Source organism: Meriones unguiculatus, chromosome 10 (assembly GCF_030254825.1).
Source record: "Meriones unguiculatus strain TT.TT164.6M chromosome 10, Bangor_MerUng_6.1, whole genome shotgun sequence".
NCBI classification, from domain to species: domain Eukaryota; kingdom Metazoa; phylum Chordata; class Mammalia; order Rodentia; family Muridae; genus Meriones; species Meriones unguiculatus.
The window spans coordinates 101,367,108-101,387,161 of NC_083358.1; the positions used below are offsets into that span (position 1 = coordinate 101,367,108).

Genomic DNA, 20,054 nt, shown 5'->3' on the forward strand with positions numbered 1-20,054 from the left:
AATAAACACTATGGAGAAGAAAAAAAGACACCTGCTTTAACTTACTAAATCATTTTTTCTCATAGAGAAAGAATGATCCACTATGACCCTAACGCCAAAGCAATAAAAACAAATTATCCCAAGTGTTTTTACTTAATGTTTATGGAAAACTTGAACTTAACATCAAAATTAACATAGAAAATGCATTATCACTCCATATTCACAAAAAAAATCTGTCAGTCCTACTGTGTATTCACATGTACCAATAAAAACACCTTTATAGTACAAAGTACTTTCAGCACATTGGCTCTTCATTCTTTCCAGTCCTACAGAAGATAAAAACTTTATGTAGAGAATTAAAAAAAGACAATTACAGCATGAGGTCACAGTGAGTGACTCAGCCCCATTCCCCGACATCAGCTTTACAGCCTGTAACCTCTAACTACTAGCAAGCTAGTGGGACCCCTCAATACCTGTTCAGTGAGCAGGATAGAAACGTTGCTATATTTCTTATTGGTTTCTGACCCTAGTGAGGCCAGGCGAAGCAAGAAAAGCAACAATGCTGTTTCCCAGATCAAGAACTCCCAGTTGTAAGCATCATTCAGGAATGTCTTGTGACCTTGAAGAACCTATCAAAGGAACAGAAGAAGTGCAATAGTTGTCTTAATATCACAGAATTATTTTTGTGTCAATTTTAAAATGTTACCAGCAATCCACAGTTTTAAGACTCAAAGGAGAGGAGTTGAATATTCATAAGGTATTTTTACTTACTTAGCCATTGTGTATTTCTCCAAGTTCCCTATATATATATTTTTTTTATCAAAGACTGCAAGGGCCTCCAAGGAGCAAGGTAAGAAACAGATTTCCAGCTTCCTGAGTGTGCTCAGAGTATTCTCAGAGTATGCTCACGGGCACAAGGTGCTCACTGCTGGTACTAACTGCGTCTGACTAACAACAAAAGCTCCAGTGGCAATGGCCCTCAGGCCCAGCTCAATTCTATTTTAGGATTCCTGTAACAGCATGGCTGCACAGCTGCACTGAGCCTACTGTGTGTCTTAGGTTTCATTACTTTAAAAGTTACTGAGTTAAGAGTAAAGCACTTCACTCAAGAAAGCCCAAGAAAGTTAGGATAACTTCTTGAAAAACTATTCAGAGAACTCTCACAAAAGCCTTTGAAATATACAGGAAGTCACCAAGCAGCTGCCCCCTTTCTTCCCTTGTCACCTGACCAACTCTATGGCCTCACAGGACCCTGTGAGCTTCCACTACTGCCAGCCTTGGTTTGTCATGAGACCCTTGGCTGCAATGATCCTTCCTGACCTTTCTTCTCCAAAACTTGTCACCCAATATCTCAGTTTAACTATGATTTCAGGAAAAGCAAAGCTCTTTAGCTTAGTCTGAATCAGGGTCACCATAATCAATCAGCTATAACCAAGATGAGGAAAGACCCAACTGGCAGCCAGTGCTAGGCCTTCCCTTAGGCAATCCATGCATCACAGCAAAATGCGTACAAAACTACCCTAACTCTTAAGCCACACACAGATAAAGTTTATTTTTTGTAAAACAGTGAGACCAACAACTAACTTCTCAAGATGAAATATAGAAATCCAAAGACATAAGAACCAGGTGTGATGGCCTAGGCCTTTAATCAGAGGCAGGTGGACCTTTGTGAGTTTGAGGTCAGCCTAATCTCCAAAGGGAGCTTCAGACCAGTGACGACTAAATGAGACTCTGTCTCAAAGAAGAAAAAGGAAAGGATAACAGAACCCTAGAAATACTGAAAAGAAAACACAAACACCTAGCTGGCACCCTAGGATTCTACTCCCACCAAATATTATACTTCAAAAAAAAAAATAAGTGAGCTAAAAGTGGGGCAGCTAATCCCAGCACTTGGGAAGCACAGGCAGGAGGCTCAGAAGCTCAAGGTCATCCCTGTCTACACAGTGAACTGGAAGCCATCCAGGCCTACGGGAGACCCTAAACTAAGAAAAAAGACATTTCAAATGAGCAAAGAACTCATCTGCAGCAAACTAGCACTGAGCACTGACTCAGGCCGGCAAGAGACAGCCCCAGGGGCAGGGCAGAAAGCAATGGATGTGCGGCTGCAGCTGAGCAGTAACTAGCTACCCAAATAATGATTCCATCCTGGCTCTTAAATAACAGAAAATGACACAAAAGAAGAATGGAAAGCTGTAAGAAAGTGTTTAAGGATCTTGTCGCTAAGGGTGGAGAGGCGGCTCAGTGGTTGACAGCGTTGGATGCTCTTTTAGAGGACGGGGGTTCAATTCCTAGTCCACAGAGGAGCTCACCAACGTCTAATTCCAGTTCAAGGGATCTAGTGCCCTCCTTGGGACTCCAGATGTGATATACAGACAGATACACATGCAGACAAAAGACCCATACACATAAAGATAAATCTTTTTAAAAAATCTTGCCATTACCAAGGAAGCTATAAATTAGACTAAAAATTCATCAGACTTCACACTCAGCTAATTTCTGAGGTCACTACTCAGACAACAGCAACAACTGTACAGGTAAAGAGTAGACTAAATGGAAAGGAGAAAACAAAGACAGACAAGAAAAATTAATAGGTAAGCCAAACAGGAAGCAAACAGTATTTATAGTTGTAGAAATTATTTTACACTTAAATAGTTAAGGAACCCCAAAGAGCTAAGACTATGAGGTTGGATAAGAAAAAGGTAACCAGGAACTAGCAAGATGGCTTAGCAAACAAGGTTACCTGCTACTAAGCCTAGAAACCCGACTCCAGTCCTTGGGACCCAAACAACCCGGTCTATATATATAGTTAAGGATGGCCTCTCTGAAGTCCTGATCCTTCTGCTGCCTCCCTCTCTCAACTGCTGTACTTACAGATATCTGCCACCACATGAGACTACCCTGGGTTACATAATGAGATTGTCTCACGCAAACATAAATATTTAAAGCAAAAATTGGCAACAAAAACTTCACAATCATGATGGGTTTAAGCACACGTCCATCAAGAGCAAAAAGCAACACTGAGTATGTGACTTGTGCAATGCAGTGACTACACCTGGAGAAACCAGTATGTAGAGACCATTGCTCTCGGCAATGGCAGATATAATCCAAACGCTAACAGCAGATTTAATAAAACCGAGCAATGCCGGGGAATGAAGGAAGCCTCTACCCATTTCAAAAGACTGAAAACCATTGAGTCTGTTCTCTGACCACTGCAGGTAACACTAAATTGGGAAGATGTTTGATAAGCCTGTAACTTCTTTTGTTGTGGTGGTTTTGTTTTTTGAGACAGGGTTTCTCTGTGTAGCCTTAGCTTTCTTAGAACTTGCTCTGTAGACCAGGCTGGCCTCAAGCAGAGAGATCCACCTGCCTCTGCCTCCCAAGTGCTGGGATTGAAGGTGTGTGCCACCATGCCAGGTAAGCCTGTAACTTCTTACAATGCAGAAAGAGTAAAAGTGCTTTAATAAGGAGATAAAAAGACCTATCAAAAGGACACTGCTTTCAGATCCCACAGGTCAAATGTAGGACAATTTAGAAAGCAAAACAAGCAGACAGTAGATTATAATGCACTAGATAAAAATAAGAACACACCATACCATAATTTAGCAAACAGATGAACAATATATGAATGAGAAAGGAAGTCCCCCAAAGAGCTAACAATGCTAAAGAAAGGATGTGGGTGGATCACTACTTACAGCTATCGGAGTGTGACAGTTTATAGTCAAAAATTGCCAACTCAACTAACTTAGAACCATCTAAGAATTCTCAAGGACTTCAACATTCCCACTTCAAACAGATTTTTTAAATAATAATAATAACAGGTATCCAAAATAGTAAGATATGCAGACACACTTGAGCACCCAGCAGCCTGTTGTAAACAAAGTGGGCACTGCATAGAATTCCCTGCATAGAATTCCCTCTTCCATTAAAACAGATAAGAAACTTTACCTGTGCACAACAAATGAAAGCAATTGAAAGTGTCAGTAAGAAGACGGATGACACAACCACATCCACTGAGCGCTGTGGACCCCGCCTCTGTAGAGCAAGACACATGTTAATGTTTTAGAATACGGTCAGACAGCAACAGCCTTCACACTATTAGCTCTGAGTTGTACTACGTGTGAAAATAAATGTGAGAAATGTCTGATATAGCATTATAACATATTTGAGGCAACAACCTCAAACACTAAAAGCCATGTTTTCCAAATTAAGAGGTTAATACATGAACATATTTTCAGCTCGGATCTTTCCCAGTCAGAAAAGCATGCGATCCTTAGGTCTTTGTCCTAGGCAACAGTTCTCTTCCTTCTTCTACCTTAACTATCTACTGCTACTATCTTTCAGCACACCATGTCTCGCACGGCATCCAGTAAGGCTGGCCGCTGCTGAACCACCTGCCAGTGACTAGAAAGCCTTGCCTGCTTAGCAACTATGCCCAGCTTCATCAATGCACATGCTTTCCACAGACCTACACATCTCCCACGGTGAATTAAAGTAGCTCACCTTTAGATAGGAGCGCAGCGATAACCATATTTTAATGTTCTCCACCTTTTTAAGTCTGAAATGAGGTATTTCATATTTCCTGGCTTTCCTGGCAGAAGTAATATGGCTGAAAAGTTTTGCAAATAAAAATCTCTAAAGGAGATTTAAAAAAAAAAAAAAACACAAAATGAAATGTACATGTGCCTAAGTTTATGTTCAATAACCACCAATAGTATTCTTGGGATATTTAAAGCGTTATAAAAAATCAAAATTCTCACCCAGTGCTTCCTCAGCAAGGCAGTGTTCACTTCAAAGCCCAACCCACACTGAAACCCCTCTTCCAAACATGGCACATTCTCAATGCACTCAAGGAGTATTCTCCGGAACTTTTAATGAACCCTCAACATTCACAATCTCAAATGTTCTTTTTTTTTTTTTTTTTTTCCTTTTTGGAACAGGGTTTCTCTGTGTAATAACAACCTTTGCTGTCCTGGAACTCACTTTGTAGACCTTGTACTCATGAGTGCTAGGATTAAAAGCGTAGACCACAATGCCTGGTTCACAACCTCTAATGTTTATACACAATTCTGGCTGACTCTAGAATTGTATTCCCATTCAAAAATTACATTCCTTATGCACATCTCCAATACAGTTAATTCTCAAACCCATAACTCAACAGATTTCAATCCATTTCTTTACTTGGCCATTTTTTACAAAAACATTATGACCTTGCCACTGTATGTGCTATAGATGAAATACAAATGAAATACTGCTCCCGCCGCTGAGCAGTCAGCAGCCTACCCCGCTCGTTTCTACACACAGGCTGCAGCAGCATTTCAGATGACATGGCTGCTGCACTAAGGGCTGCGTAAGATGGAGCCCAGGGGTGGGTTGGGCCGAGGTGTCTTTGCTCCAGCTAATAACCCCATACCCACACTCATGAAAGCAGCCTCATTAAAGGCACAGGGTCATTTTTCAAAGACATAAAAATAGAAAAGAGACTTGATGAGAAGAAAAAGAGAGTTCTGTGTAAGTGAGAGGACAGGTAAGAGAGTGTACTAGGGGCGAACGGATCAAAATAATACATGTATGAAATTGCAAAAGAACAGAACTTCTCTTGTTTTTATTTTTCAAGACAGGGTTTCTCTGTGTAGTCTTGGCTGTCCTGGAATCACTCTGTAGATCAGGCTGGCCTTGAACTCACAGAGATCCACCTGCCTCTGCCTCCTGAATGCAGGGATTAAAGGCATGCACTACCACCACCCAGCCATTTAAATATTTTTAAAGATTATAATATGTTTTTCAAATAGTCAATAATATGAACATTAAATACACAAGTCTCAAAGAAACAAACAATTCAATGGTGGCAAATGGATGCAGAGGTGACAAATGTTGCCCGTTTGTCCACTCACCTGCTTATATGTTCTCTCTGCCACACACATCATGAAAAAAAACATCCAAGTAAGACACGATCTTTCAAAAAAATTAATTATAGACAAAATAACTACAGGTGTGACAGGCGGTGCACCACAGAAGAGGGTCAAGATCTCCTCTGCTGAGATGGATTTTAGCTGGTCAAAGCTCTTCTCCCGGAAAAGTCGATATAAAAACGGAAAAAATGCTAAGCCAATGGTGACCGCATTCCCCAGCATCTGATAAACAACTCCTTGCTGGTACGCATTGACCTGCAACCCAATTTAAAATCTCCATCAGTACTGCACAGGGAACGAGAGTTACCAAAAGTATTTATCAAATACATTTAGAGTATTAAAGATGAATCTTAAAAGGAATACAAGAGGATAGAAAGCCTTGGTTTGGCATTAGAACTAAACACGTGAGAGGCTCTGGTTTCCACCTCCAGCAACAAGGCAGGGACCATGGGAAGAGACCTGACTTACTACAAACCAGGCTTTGGTCTAAGGAACAGCTGCTGAGCATCCTGAGCATCAGATGGTTCAAGTGTAAAGTCTACCAACTAAAGACTTCTTCAAAATCTGTTTCCAAATCCAAGTTACAAGTTGTCCTAGTTAGGGTTGCTACTGCTGTGATGAAACAGCATGACCAAAATCAACTTGGGGAGGAAAGGGTTTATTTCAGCTTACACTTCCAGGTAATAGCTCATCACTGAGGAAAGTCAGGACAGGAGCTCAAACAGGACAGGAACTTAAAGGCAGGAGCTAATGCAGAGGCCATGGAGGAGTGCTCCTCACGGCTTGCTCAGCCTACTTTCTTCTAGACCCCAGGACAAGCAGCCCAGGAATGGCACCTTGCACACGGGGCTGGGCCCTCCCCCATCATCAGTAATTAAGAAAGTGCCCTAAAGGCTTGCCTGCAGCCTGATCTCATGAAGACATCTTCCCAATTGATGTTCCCTCCTCTCAGGTGTCTTTAGCCTGTGTCAAGTTGACATAAAACTATAGACAGCTCGCAAGTCTTCATCAATGAATGGATTCTTACAGAACAGCCTTTCTATGAGTGCTTTGTTCAAGAGATCAAAGCACATGCTCTTACCCTGCTCATAATGATGCCACTTATCTCCAACACAGACATGTCCATCTTTTTGCACTCGTTTCCTTCCCAGATTATTGCACTAACTCGCTCAGAGGCAGGACTTGAATTCTGAAGCCAGAATAAATGGTTCTGGGAAGAAAGAAAGATAGAAAACTGTTTCCATCCACTCCATCTTTCCTCTTTTAGTTCTTCTTTCCTTCTGTCCTGGTCCCAGATTACAGGTTCAGTTTCATCATAGGTTCATTCTCTTTCTCAAAGCCCATCACTCCAAGAACCAATTGTGTGGTGGTCTAACCTGGAAAGCTAAGACCCAGCATGTGCGAGGTCAGTGCCTCCCTGAAGGTATGAAGGTACATGATGCACTGGCATGGTATGAGGAAAGGACCTTCAGAACCACAGACTTCACTAGGAGTAGCAGGAAGTGAGGGGAATGGAGTCCTAAGGCCTTAAGAGGCTACACAAACAATTAGGATGTTTTGGGGCCTTAAGGACATGGAAAAGCATAGATGAGCCAAAGCCAAAAGTGGCAGTCACCATGACAACAGTCCCCACACTCCTCTGCTGAGGCTGTCCTACTGATAAGTATCACCTCAGGTACCTTTTCTCCAAGTGAGCCTCACCACACCCTTGAGCCCAACTTTGCTCTGAAATCAGAGATTGTATCATGTATATCATTATGTCCACAAACTAAACTGAAGCTTCTAGAACAGGAACACATGGTAGGTAGCTTCTAGAAAGGGAGCACATGTGGATGGCTTCTTTTTCTACCACATAAGGATGATGAGTATTTAGTGATTTCACTAATGCATTGACTATACCCAGCAAGTACTTGTGAAGTGCCTGCTACGGAATAGGCATCGCAGCAGCACATGCCTGTAATCTTAGTACTCAGAAGGCTGAGGCAGGAGGATAGCAAGTTTGAGGCCAAACTGGACTAGATAGCAAATGTCAGGCTAGCCTGAGCTACAGGGCAAAAGGACACATGACCTTGCTATCTAGGAGCTTAGAGACTACTAAAGGAGACATTATAATTGAAGTCACTGGACAGCATGCTATGGAAAGATGAGAGTGCTTGAGGAATACAAAGGAAAGGATTCTGAAAGGAGCCCAGTACTCTAGCCAAGAGCTGCCTGTAGAATGAAAAAGAGTAAGCCAGAGAGCAAAGGCACTTCCAAGGAAAGGTGCAGAGGCACACAGGCTGATGCTTCAAACAGCAGTGGCAGGTCAGCTGAGTTGTAGCACACAGGCACCAAGCAGGCAAGGAACTTTGGGATGAAGCTGGCAGAGTGTGCAAATAAGGCAAATGACGTTCCTCGGCAGCACAAACAGAAATGGTAAACCTTTTCTACGTCTTCATCGGCAAGTCCATCAAAAAACCAATACCCACTGCTTTTTGCAAGGCAGTTTAGAAATAGTTAGGCAAAAGAATAAAGACGAAAGAGAAAATTATTAGCCACCCAAAAGGTGCCATCAGAACCAACTGCTAATCTTCCTGCCACCATCCCTGGGGATGCAAGCACCAACTTCAGCAGAGGCATACTGACCACCTGAGGATGCTTACTCTTGTCACGCATCACACCAGCCTCTTCACAGTATCCCTAAAACTACTTTAGCATGTGACATATGCTTTAAAATAGTCTATAGATATAGAATAAGTCAAATATCTGCTAAAGAGTCTATGATTCTAGACTAAAATCAAACCCAAGATCAAGACTGTCACTTGATTACTGCTTACAAGAGAAACAAGAAATGCCATTTTGGCATAATTTTTATGAAATATGAAATCCAAGAAATCATAAAACAGAGTATCAACCAAATAATGCCACTCAGAGAAAAGAAACAGTAAAGGTCATTTAAAGGACAATGAGCAAAGTATTATGAAGAGAAATTCAGGTCAAGGCAACCGCAGAGTCTTCTCAAGTTCTCCTCCTTATAAACTATGCTCAATTTCCCCATCACAAATTGGGGATAGCAACAACCCTTATAAGATTGCTGCAAAGTTAAATAACATGATACAGTGGCTTAGAAATGCTGATACAGAGTAAGTATCAGCTATCTGTTCTGGTTCTGTTGCCATGGTAAAACACTGACCAAAAACAACTTGGGAAGTAAACGGTTTATTTCATCTTCAAACTCCCAAGTTGGCTGAGCAGCAGTGGTGCCCACCTTTAATCCCAGCACTCAGGGAGGCAGAGGCAGGCGGATCTCTGTGAGTTCAAGGCCAAGCTTCAGAAGAGCCAAGGCTACACAGAGGAATTCAGATCAAGGCAACTGCAGAGTCTTGTAGCAAAAAACAAACAAAAAACTCTCAGGTCACAGTCCATCACTGAGGAAAGTCAGGACAGGAACTCATGGCAAAACTGAAACAGAAACCATAGAGGAATGCTGTTTACTGGCTTTGCTCAGCTACCTTTGTTATATAGCCCAGGACTATCTGCACAGGGATGGCACAGCTCACAGTACCCTCCAATAGTCAAGAAAACGTCTCACAGCCATACCCACAGACCAATCTGACCCAGGCAACCTTACCTGAGGTTTCCTCCTCTTGGGGACTGTAGTTTTTGTCAAGATGGCAAACAATAACTAGCACACTTTTTGTTTTGTTTTTCAAGACAGGGTTTCTCTGTGTAGCCTTGGCTGTCCAAGACTCACTTTGTAGACCAGGCTGGCCCAAACTCCAGCGATCCACCTGCCTCTGTCTCCCTGAGTGCTGGGATTACAGGCGTGCGCCACCTGGCTACTAGCACACTATTTTAATCATTGTTCTCATGTACCTGCTGAAAGACATCTTCTTTGGGGTCACGTTTGGTTCCTGAATGAAGGGTATTTCCATGAGTGCCCTCACTGTCACTGGTGACAGATGACCGGCACTCTGGGCCATGGAGAAGGTCATCCCATAACATATCCTCGGTCTCTGAGTCATGGCGAGTGCTTTCTGAGTCTCTTCTTGACAAGTTAAGGCTCCGAGAACCACCACTTACACCAGACCTAGAACCCTTTAAAGAAAAACAAAAAGGGGGAAATACATATTTTAAAACAGTTATACATAAAACACAAAACAAATTATTTAATGGCAATGACTGGTAAGCCTTCATAAGTTAATCACCATGATTTGTTAATTCCCAAGACTTCATATAATAAACATGATAATACATGTTTAAATATCTAACTCCAAAAACCCTGGTGTGATGACTAATCTTGGTTGTCAGCTGGATTACATGTGTAATCAACTAAAACCTAAGCTGCTGGGTATTCCAGGGAGAGATTTTCTTAATAGGCTACATGACGCAGGAAGACCTACCCTAAACCTGGGCCACACCATCTGATGGCAGCCCAGATAAAAGGACATGGAAGAAGAAAGTTTTGCTTTTCGCCTGTTTGCTTTAATGCTCACTATGAAGTCCATTTATCCTGTTGCTGTAGCTAGTCTAAAACCCAACTTCTTCAGGATTCAAACACAAATTGAAGACCAGAATCCCTCCATTAATCGCTCCATCACTCCAGCACCAAACTGGGACTGCTGAGACATCCAGTCATGTGGACTGAACAACCACTGGATTCTCACTTTTCTGTCATGAGACTGTCATTGTGTGACTATTCAGACCACAGCCTGTAAGCTAGTCTAATAAATCCCCTGTATAGCATACATACACACATAAACACAGACATACATATCCACATATGCATATGTGTGTCTGTATATATGTATGGATGTATGTAAGCATGTATGCACGCATGCATTCATGCTGTCAGTTCTGTTCCTTTGGAGAACCCTGACTAATACTTGAACTTGTCAAACCAGGACTTTAAAACAAAATTCCCTCTAAGAAGCTACTACCAAAATATTCAACTATTCAGCTTCGGCGTGCTATATGGTGAGTGCTTCCTGGACACATTCTCACTCTGTAGACAAGGCTGGCCTCCAGCTCTCAAAAGATCCACCTGCCTCTGACTCCTGAGTACTGGGACTAAAGGTGTGCACCACCACTCCTGGCTCTGAGTATGAAGTAACCATATCATTTAAGAACCTAGCTGGAGAGATGGCTCAATGGTTAAGAACACTTGTTCTTGCAGAAGGTTGGGATTGGTTTCCCAGCACTCACATGGCAGCTCCTAACTCTAGTTCCAGGGGATCTGATGCTCTCTCATGACATCTGTGGGCACACACATGGTGCAAAGCCATACATATGAACAAAACACACATAGTTTTTTAAAAATTTAAAAATTAAAAACTCTCATTCTCTCTCCCTCCTGCCTCTTCGCTCTGTGTATACATGCATGCATGACTAGGGCCCCAGAAAGCCACCTGTCTCTGCCTCCCTGTTGTTGACATTACAAGCATGTGCTACCACACCCAGTCTTTTCTTTTTAACACAGATTCTGGGAATTAAATTCAGGTCCCATGCTTATGAGGCAAGCATCTTACCACCTAAGCCATCTCCATGCCAAAAGTAATTGCCTTCCTGAACGTCATCTATGATACTTTTTTTCTAAAGATTTATTTATGTGTATAAGAGTTTTTGCCTGCATGTATGAATGTGCAACCCAAGCATGCCTGGTTCCCTGATGACGACAGAGGTCAAATAAGAGTAACAAATCCATGAAACTATGTGGGTGCTAGGAATCAAACCCAGGTCATCTGAAAGAGCAGTAAGTGTTCTTAAACACTAAGCCATCTCTCTAGCTCATCTTGATACTTTTAAGAGCAGGAAAAAAAAAAAGAAAAGAAAAGAAAAAGAATTCACTTCCTTTTTGGGGGTGAGCAATCGTCTCAAATTGAGCCAACAGAACTGAAGGCAAACTAAATACACATGTCAGAAAACAAAAAGAAAGAGGATAGATAAAGCCACTACACACACAAACACCTCAGATTCTGCTCTTGCCAAAAGGTACTTTACCTGGCTGAAGACTGCCGATTCAAATTCTGACTCAGCCAGACTATCTGAATCCCGTACTATATGACACCACCTTGTCGTGGTTTTCTTTACCTGCCAAAATCAAGCCAACAAACAACACGAAAGCATGTAAATATCTTGCTACTATTTCGAAATTTTAGAGTAAATTCCATGCTTTTGTAGACAAAAGTGAAAATTACCTGAGAGTTTAGGTGCTTTGAAAGTATTGATTTTCTATTCTTAACTTCATAACCATTGTCACTTGATGCCCCTTCCACACTCCTACGCAATAATATCATCTGTGTCCGTGCTTCACCTTCCTCCTCACTTGACAGATCATCTGAAATTCCATTACACAAATGCCTATAAGCCTCCTACAAAGAGAACAACAGTGTCTTACAATGGACAGCCCAAAACACGCCAGGAAATTGCCCATGTAAAAGCAAAATCACAGAACAGTTCCCAAGACATAAAAGGAAATGAAACCTAAACTAGCAAGTTTATATATTACTTGATCTCAACAATTTAAGAATTTCAAAATTTAGAAAACTGTACACTAATGAAACCTAAACTAGCAAGTTTATATATTACTTGATCTCAACAATTTAAAAAATTTCAAAATTTAGAAAACTGTACACTTGGAACTCAGCAGCCTAAATGCTGAGGCAGGGTGATAACAAGTCACACCACAGGCTCAGGTCAGCTCTACGCCTGAATCACATCTGCTTACTAGCTATGCAGCCGTGGGCCAATTTATTGCCTCCCTTGAGGCTCAGTTTCCTCATCTGAAAAGTCATGATAACAGAAACTACACTACCTCATAGGGTTGCATAAACAAGGAAGTCATTTTGTACTTGTAAGACACTTAGAACAATGCCTTACTGCAATGCTGGCATAATAAATACCAGAAAACAGGAGGGTAGGACAGAGGAGTGGGACAAAGGATAAATAGCTCTAAGGATGTTTAGAAAAGCTATATGGAAACCTTTTATAAGCATCCTAAACTAATAACCAAATTTGTTGATATGACTGAGTTTAAATGGAGTTACCCTTCATGAGGAGGTTCACATACCTCCTAGAAGCCATTGGCTCTCACCAGAGAGCTCAGTGCCATGTTTCAAATACCTTCCTTCAAGTTGCTTGGTGGGGGAGCTTTCCCAAAGACCCCAAAACGATACATGCTATTGCCATTACTCTTGGTTGCACACCAGAACTTGATTGGTTGGACCCTACTGCTAAAAAACAAGACACTTTGGTCACAGGACTTGGAGAAATCAAACTGGTCCTGACCTGGAAGCTTACTCCTTGCTGGAGAGTTCATAGTACCAGAAGGTTCTTTGCAGACTTCCAAGAAAGAAAAGTTATCAACAGTCTTACCTAGCTGCAAGCCTATGAACTACAGTAACAACTGGTCTTACAAGATTTGCCTGTTGGTACAGTACTGGCATGAATCTTATAGAGTAACCTACTGCTTTCTGATTGAATTTAAAGCCCACTCCACAGAAGAGAACTCTTGCCTGGAACTACATACCTATGACCAAAATTCTTATAGTTGGGAGCTCATAGGCCCTAGAGATAAACATATTATTATTTCACTAAGTGAAAACAGTATCAAATTGCCATATATATATATATATTTGAATATATAAATATAAATGTTTATCTTTGTCTCCTAGATGAGTGCAGATGTCAGTCATTAGAAAAGCTTATTTTCCAATGGACCAGATTCACAACTGGTCAAAGTACAGAGTAAGTGTCTGTAGACTGTACAGCCATAAATGGAACATCTCTACCACACCACCCTCTCAAGGTTCGGGGAACATTACTAAAGAGAGGGCAGAAAAAGTCCAAGAGCCAGAAGTTGGAGAAGACAGCTGTAAAACAGTGTCTTCTGGACATGAGAGGACCACTCCACTGATTAACTCACAGTTGCTGTGGCACCTGCACAAGATCAAAATAGTCAACATTCCAGCATGTATGCAGGAGGGATTCCCAAGGCCCTATTCCTAGCTAAAGAGCTTCTGGAAGATGATGGCTGTTGGGAAAGAGAGTCTGTTTTCGTTAGGGTTATGGTCCCTGGTATGTTACTGACATGCCAGTGGATGGCCCTATACCCATGTTCATACTGGCAGCACTAAATGGATTCAATGGGTTACAAAAGGAGGAAAAGGAGAAGGAGGAAGAGGAAGAAAAAGAGGAGGAGAGGGAGATGATAAAGATGATATGAAGCTAGGAGGGAAATATGGGGCAGGGGGAGTCCCATATTTCCAATATGCAGAGGGGGCTAAATATACTCAAAACATGTTGCATACTCATATCAAATTCTCAAAGAATAAATAAAAATACTCTATTTTTAAAAACAATTTAAAAAAGCTTACTAAAATAAGTATTGGATCAAATGTTTCAGCTCAAGAAGAAAACATTTCAAAACTACAAAACAAAAATGTGTAGTTTGAGACATAGAACAAACTCCACTGGACCTAGAAAGCTTCCATTGAAAGTGACCATTGCCTCTGGAAAAGTCCCTCTACCCTACTCTGCGTCACTTCAACCTGCCCACCGTCTACCATGAAAGCTGCTAAGGAGCAGAATCAGTAAATCTCATCCTAGAGCATAAGCTCCAGTCTACTTGTAGTATTTCCCTGTTCATAACCAGTTGCTTTATTCATTTACAGTGCTGACAAACTCAACACACCTACAGGTACTAGTTGCTGTCTCTAACACAGTCTCAGAACAGGAAATTTTTACATAGGACAAAAAAAAAAAAAAAAAAAGACCCTGTTAGGCCCATCTAGATCTTACCCTATGGCACTTCTCTCCATCCGAAACCTTCGCTTTCTCTCTTGCTTGACACATTCTGATCTCTGGTCGACCCTGACTCTTCTTAATGATAGGATGAAAACAGCCTGAGTCATTGTCAGTTTCAGTCCCTTTGTTAGATAATAATTTTACCCTTTTAATCCTATTTTTTTAAAAAAGAAAAGAGTTACTAATTACTTTTCTGAGAGCAGTATCTTTCACGAAATCACTTTCTTCTATGGAATACAGTTTATTACTCTGAAAGTCAAGAAAATTCAGAAATTATATTGTTCAGATTTGAAAAGGGTATTCAAGGGCAAAATATTCACTCATTCATAAAAATGGACCCCTCTCTGCTTACCCCTCCAGTGCAATGCCTACTGCTATCTCAAACTGTCCATCAAGGCACTTTATAGCGCCTGCCTCTCTTCTATTCATTGTCCCAAACACAGGCTTTGTTCACACCCAAACTACCTTACCCAGGAACGCACTCCATCTGCTAAGCTATGCGAGTGTCTGCTAAGCTACATTCCAGAACGCAATAACCCAGAACGAGTTTTTTTCCCTGAGATTCACCTTCCTACTACTCCCTTTCTGACTAGGACAATCACCTAGGACATGGGCCACACAATAGCCAGCATAACTCAAACACTTCATCAAGGGGACAAAATGCATCTTAAGAACAGTATGTGAACATACTTCACCTTCAAATAAAAGCTTTATTTCTTTAAATTCATCATCCTTAACATAGGAAAAAAACAAGTGCCCGAATCATCACACTGGTACTCTCACAACCTGCACAACTGAGTTAGAGTTTGTCTTAATCCGTCTGTCTGTCTGTCCTATGGCCCACCAAAACCAGGCTCCTTGCCACATCCCATTCCTCACATGCATCAGCTCTAAGATCTCCATATTATTTTAAATTATCCTTTCTGTCAAAATGCTGGCAAAGTCTATAACCTTTCAGAGAGCTTTTTCCAACTGTGGTCTAAAGAGCCATTAAAATCAAATGCAATGAAATGTTGAGAGCAGATTACTAGCTTTATAAATAACATGAAAGACAGTGGAAACAATATTTTAAGCAAGTCTTTCTACAACCCTTAAAAATGAATGACAGAGCTATAATACCAAGCTCACATCATTTACATCTACGTCTAATTATTTAACAAAACCCCTGAAAACCCTAAGGTGAACACAAAATCAAGTAAAAATTCCAATATAAGACTCCCACCTGTTGCCAAAGAGAGTCCCCCAAAAACCACCAACACTGGGTGCAGATTCCAGAGTTTCTACAGCTCTGACTTTCTCAGAGGAATTATTTCCATTGTCTCGGCTCCCATCACCATTTACAGTTTTTCGTAATTTTCTACAAAAAAAAATTTCAGTAATTATAGATTATTCAAGACCTTTTCTATTTATGCCCATAACATCTCTTCGGAAAATTATGCTAACAGACTATCCCCTGAAATCAAACAGAGTTATAGCTTCATACACCGAGGACAAATGGCTATCGGACACTTCTGATTTAAAGACAAAACAGATTCAAGATCAAAGACCTGTGTTATTATTTTGTTCGGCCATTAAAGAATGGAACTGCTGTCCAGAACAAGACTAGAAAAGGGTTTCTTCAGGCACCTTCCACGCCAGACAGACAGATCACATTTTTCTACATGTACACTGACTGACTACCACTCCAGCACATTTAATCAGGAAACAACCAACAACAGCAGCTATTATCTTTTACTGACATTCCAGTTGGCTAAATGATTTACATCTGACACAATTATGTTACAGAACCTACCTATAAATCCCAATGAGACACAGCACAATGATCACTTTCCATAGAAAATTCTAAATTTAAATAAATTTATAAGGAATTCCTTTTAAAAGCAAATATTTTGAAAATAACATTAAAAAATGTATTGAACTTCACTGACCAAATGTCAATGTCTTATTTATTAGTTGTCTAGGTAAACAAATCTAGAAATAGTCTGAGGAAAAAGAAAACCACTTTTGGAAAGTAACACTGAACCTACTAAGAGAACTTCAACACTCCAAACCCCACAGCACCACACAGTCAACAGAAACCAAATAGAATCAATATCTAAGCAAGTTAAAAAAAAATTATATACTTTTTATTTGGGTTTGGCTTAGGGTTGTTGTTTTTGTTTTGTTTTGTTTTTGAAACAGGATCTTACTATATAAAGTTGGCGGCCTAGAACTCACTGCCTAGACCAACCTGGTCTCAAAGCTGAAGCGATTCTTCTGTCCCTGCTTTCCACATTCTATGATATGTCATGTACTATGAGGCGAGGTTTCAATTAAACACATTTGAAAAAGAGTTCTAAATGTTGGTAGCCTTGAACCATGTTTGCTGAAATTCATATCCATAGTGAATGTTCATAAATATTGGTTTTGCTGTTGTTTTGGATTTTCTGTTGTTGCTGTTTTATTTGTTTTTTTGGTGAGACAAGGTCTATGTAGCTCTGGCTGTCCTGGAACTCTATGTAGATCAGGTTGGCCTTCACACAGAACTCTACCTGCTTCTGTCTCCCACACTGTTTTTCTCTCTTTCCCTTCCTATTTCTTTCTTTCTCTCTCTCTTTCCCTCTCTCTCTCTCTCTTTCTTTCTTTCTCTTTTTTTCTTTCTGATTTTTAGAGACAGGGTTTTCCTGTGTAGCTGTGGTTGGAACTCACTTTGTAGACCAGGCTGGGCTTGAACTCTGCTTCCTGAGTATTGGGATTAATAAAGGTGTGTATCACCACATCCGGCTTTTCCCTTCCTCTTTTCAGGGGATGGTGCAGACTGAACCTGGGCCTTACATATGCTCATACTAGGCAAGCACCATACACAGAGCTATACATCCCAGCCAGAGAATGCTTTTTCAAAATGATTCTTGAAAAATAAAGGTTAACAAAAAGTAGTAGTAGTTTTCTTTTTAAACATACTATATTAAGTGAAAAAAGGTCACAGGAAAACAAATTGAATAAGGTTCTTAGCATCAGGAGAAAAGTAAAACATTCACTTGTAAGTGAAATATGCAACAACAACAAAAAAAAGAAAAAGCACACCACTCCAGTCACCTCTGACCTTACCTTCTCCTCCGATTTCCGTTGTTTCCTGATGGCCTTGTTATCTGAGTTGACACAATCTGACAGTGGACAGTTCCCATGAGTAGCATAAGGCACAACGGTCCGAGCACTTCACTCACGTTCACAATAGGCATCATGAGATACAACACAACAGCTGTGACTGCAGAGGATTGCAAATGCAAAGCACTAGGGCACTTCTGAAAACCACACTCTAGCAACTGTACCTGCTGCTCCCATAGGCTGCTGTTTCACAAAGAACTAATAAAGCAAATGAGTTCCTAGAATACTGTGCACTTGAACATTAGCAGAGTGAAACCTGAAGCCATAGATTGCTGGGTAAGTGAAAAATAACCTACTGGCAATATTTTGCAAACTGGTCCACATACAGCAGACAGTTTTGGGTGTAAAGATTTATTTTTATTTACGTGTAAAAGAGTATGTTTGTGTGTGTGCCATGAAGAGTGTCAGATCTCCTGAGGCTGGAGTTAAAGGTGGTCATGAGCTGCCCAACATGAGTGCTGGGAAACAAACTCAGGTTCACTGCTGAGTCATATCTCCAGCCTCCAAAGAAGACAGTTTTGAACTACAGTTCGACTGAAAGAAAAATTATTTCCCAAGGCCAAAGCGTATCTGGAAAACAACCACTGAAGCTCTTACCTAACTACCATGCGGTATTCCTTCTTTTCATTATGTATATGAGATTTTCAAATAAATAAAAATAATAAATAAGATGATCTCAAAATTATCTATAAAACTTCCCACTATAAACTATTTTACAGTTCTAAATGGGGGAGGTGTTGTTTGGTTGATTGGTTTGTTTTTTTTGTGTTGTTGTTGTTGTTGTTTTGTTAAACTTTTTTTTATTTTTTATTAATTACACTTTATTCATTTTTTATCCCCCCATAAGCCCTTCCCTCCTACCCTCCCGATCCCACTCTCCCTCCCCTTTCTGCATGCATGCCACTCCCCAAGTCCACTGATAGGGGAGGTTTTCCTCTCCTTTCTGATCTTAGTCTATCAATTCTCATCAAAAGTGGCTGCATTGTCCTCTACTGTGGCCTGGTAAGGCTGCTCCCCCCTTGGAGGGAGGTGATTAAAGAGCAGGCCAATCAGATTATGTCAGAGGCAGTCCCTCTTCCCATTACTATGGAACCCACTTGGACACTAAACTGCCATGGGCTACATCTGTGCATCTAGGTTATCTCCATGAATAGTCCTTGGTTGGAGTATGAGTCTCTGGGAAGTTCCCTGTGTTCAAATTTTCTGGTTCTGTTGCTCTCCTTGTGGAGTTCCTGTCCTCTCCAGCTCTTGTTATTTCCCACTTCTTACCTAAAATTCCATTCATTCTGCCCGACAGTTGGCCATCAGGCTCAGCATCTGCTTTGAGTCTGCAGGGCAGAGGCTTTTGTTGTTGTTTTTTTAAGTTTCCCAAAACAAGAGTTTCTCTGTGTAGCCTTGGCTGTCCAGGACTCGCTTTCTAGACCAGACTGGCCTCAAACTCACAGAGATCCAGCTGCCTCTCCCTCCCCAAGTGCTGGGATTACAAGTGTGCATAGTAACTCTCTTGTTATATAAACAATAGTTGCTGGTGAAGAAAAAGTTAGCACTAACCCAAAGAACCAAGATCCTTGGTTAGCTGAATCTTCAACAAATTCTGACTGGGGCTGACAAAGAGAACCAAAACCCCAACACGATAACGGCAGAGTGTTCATGAACTACATCCCTGATTTGTGAATAGAGATATACTCTCTAAAGACTCTAGAAAGCAAGCACTCTACACACACAAAATGGAATTTTATTCAGACCTTGTTATTCAGGCCTTCTATTCTCTATTATGTGACCTCTACCCTTGTAGATGTGTCTCATGCTGGTTTTGCTTTGGTTTGCTTATTGCACAAATAGGTTTAGGCATGCAGCATGTTTCTCCACTCAGTTTACTGTAAGATATTCTTCAACACACTCTTGAACCACACCTCATACTTCCCTCTTATTCCTGAATCTTGTCTTCTTTCTCTCATCCCTATCACCATCCTCTTTTTACTGCTTACTTGTAACCTTCCATAGACTTAACAATCTGTCCTGCACTTTGGAGAGGAGGGAGAAGATGTCTTAACTGGAGGAGGTGATAGAAAAGTTCATCATTCAATCATGTGATATGAAAGAGGGGGGCAGGGAATGGAGGGATAGGAGAGAGGAGTGGTAAAGGTGGCTTAACCAAAACTAAGTCTGCCTATGCCCAGTGGATGGTCCCAGACACAGGCAGCAAGGCATAAAGGCAGCAAGGACTGGACTCAGTGG

The 20,054-nt window shown here is 41.0% G+C and overlaps 1 protein-coding gene across 6 annotated transcripts in view; it reads right to left on the minus strand.

Annotated features, from left to right (window-relative positions):
- The window catches only part of Phtf1 (putative homeodomain transcription factor 1), a 40,345-nt gene that overhangs the window by 3,790 nt on the left and 16,501 nt on the right, over nucleotides 1-20,054 (minus strand). For 3 of the 6 annotated variants that reach the window (XM_060392949.1, XM_021634220.2, XM_060392948.1), the window contains 11 exons: nucleotides 17,760-17,916; nucleotides 15,895-16,029; nucleotides 14,667-14,826; nucleotides 12,065-12,238; nucleotides 11,868-11,957; nucleotides 9,744-9,965; nucleotides 6,970-7,098; nucleotides 5,871-6,143; nucleotides 4,480-4,611; nucleotides 3,925-4,011; nucleotides 453-608 (listed from right to left, as the gene is read on the minus strand). In XM_060392949.1, the coding sequence (XP_060248932.1) occupies nucleotides 453-608; nucleotides 3,925-4,011; nucleotides 4,480-4,611; nucleotides 5,871-6,143; nucleotides 6,970-7,098; nucleotides 9,744-9,965; nucleotides 11,868-11,957; nucleotides 12,065-12,238; nucleotides 14,667-14,826; nucleotides 15,895-16,029; nucleotides 17,760-17,916 (1,715 nt within the window). The remainder of the gene's footprint in view (nucleotides 1-452; nucleotides 609-3,924; nucleotides 4,012-4,479; nucleotides 4,612-5,870; nucleotides 6,144-6,969; nucleotides 7,099-9,743; nucleotides 9,966-11,867; nucleotides 11,958-12,064; nucleotides 12,239-14,666; nucleotides 14,827-15,894; nucleotides 16,030-17,759; nucleotides 17,917-20,054) is intronic. The other 3 variants (XM_021634221.2, XM_060392951.1, XM_060392950.1) reach the window with 2 other exon arrangements.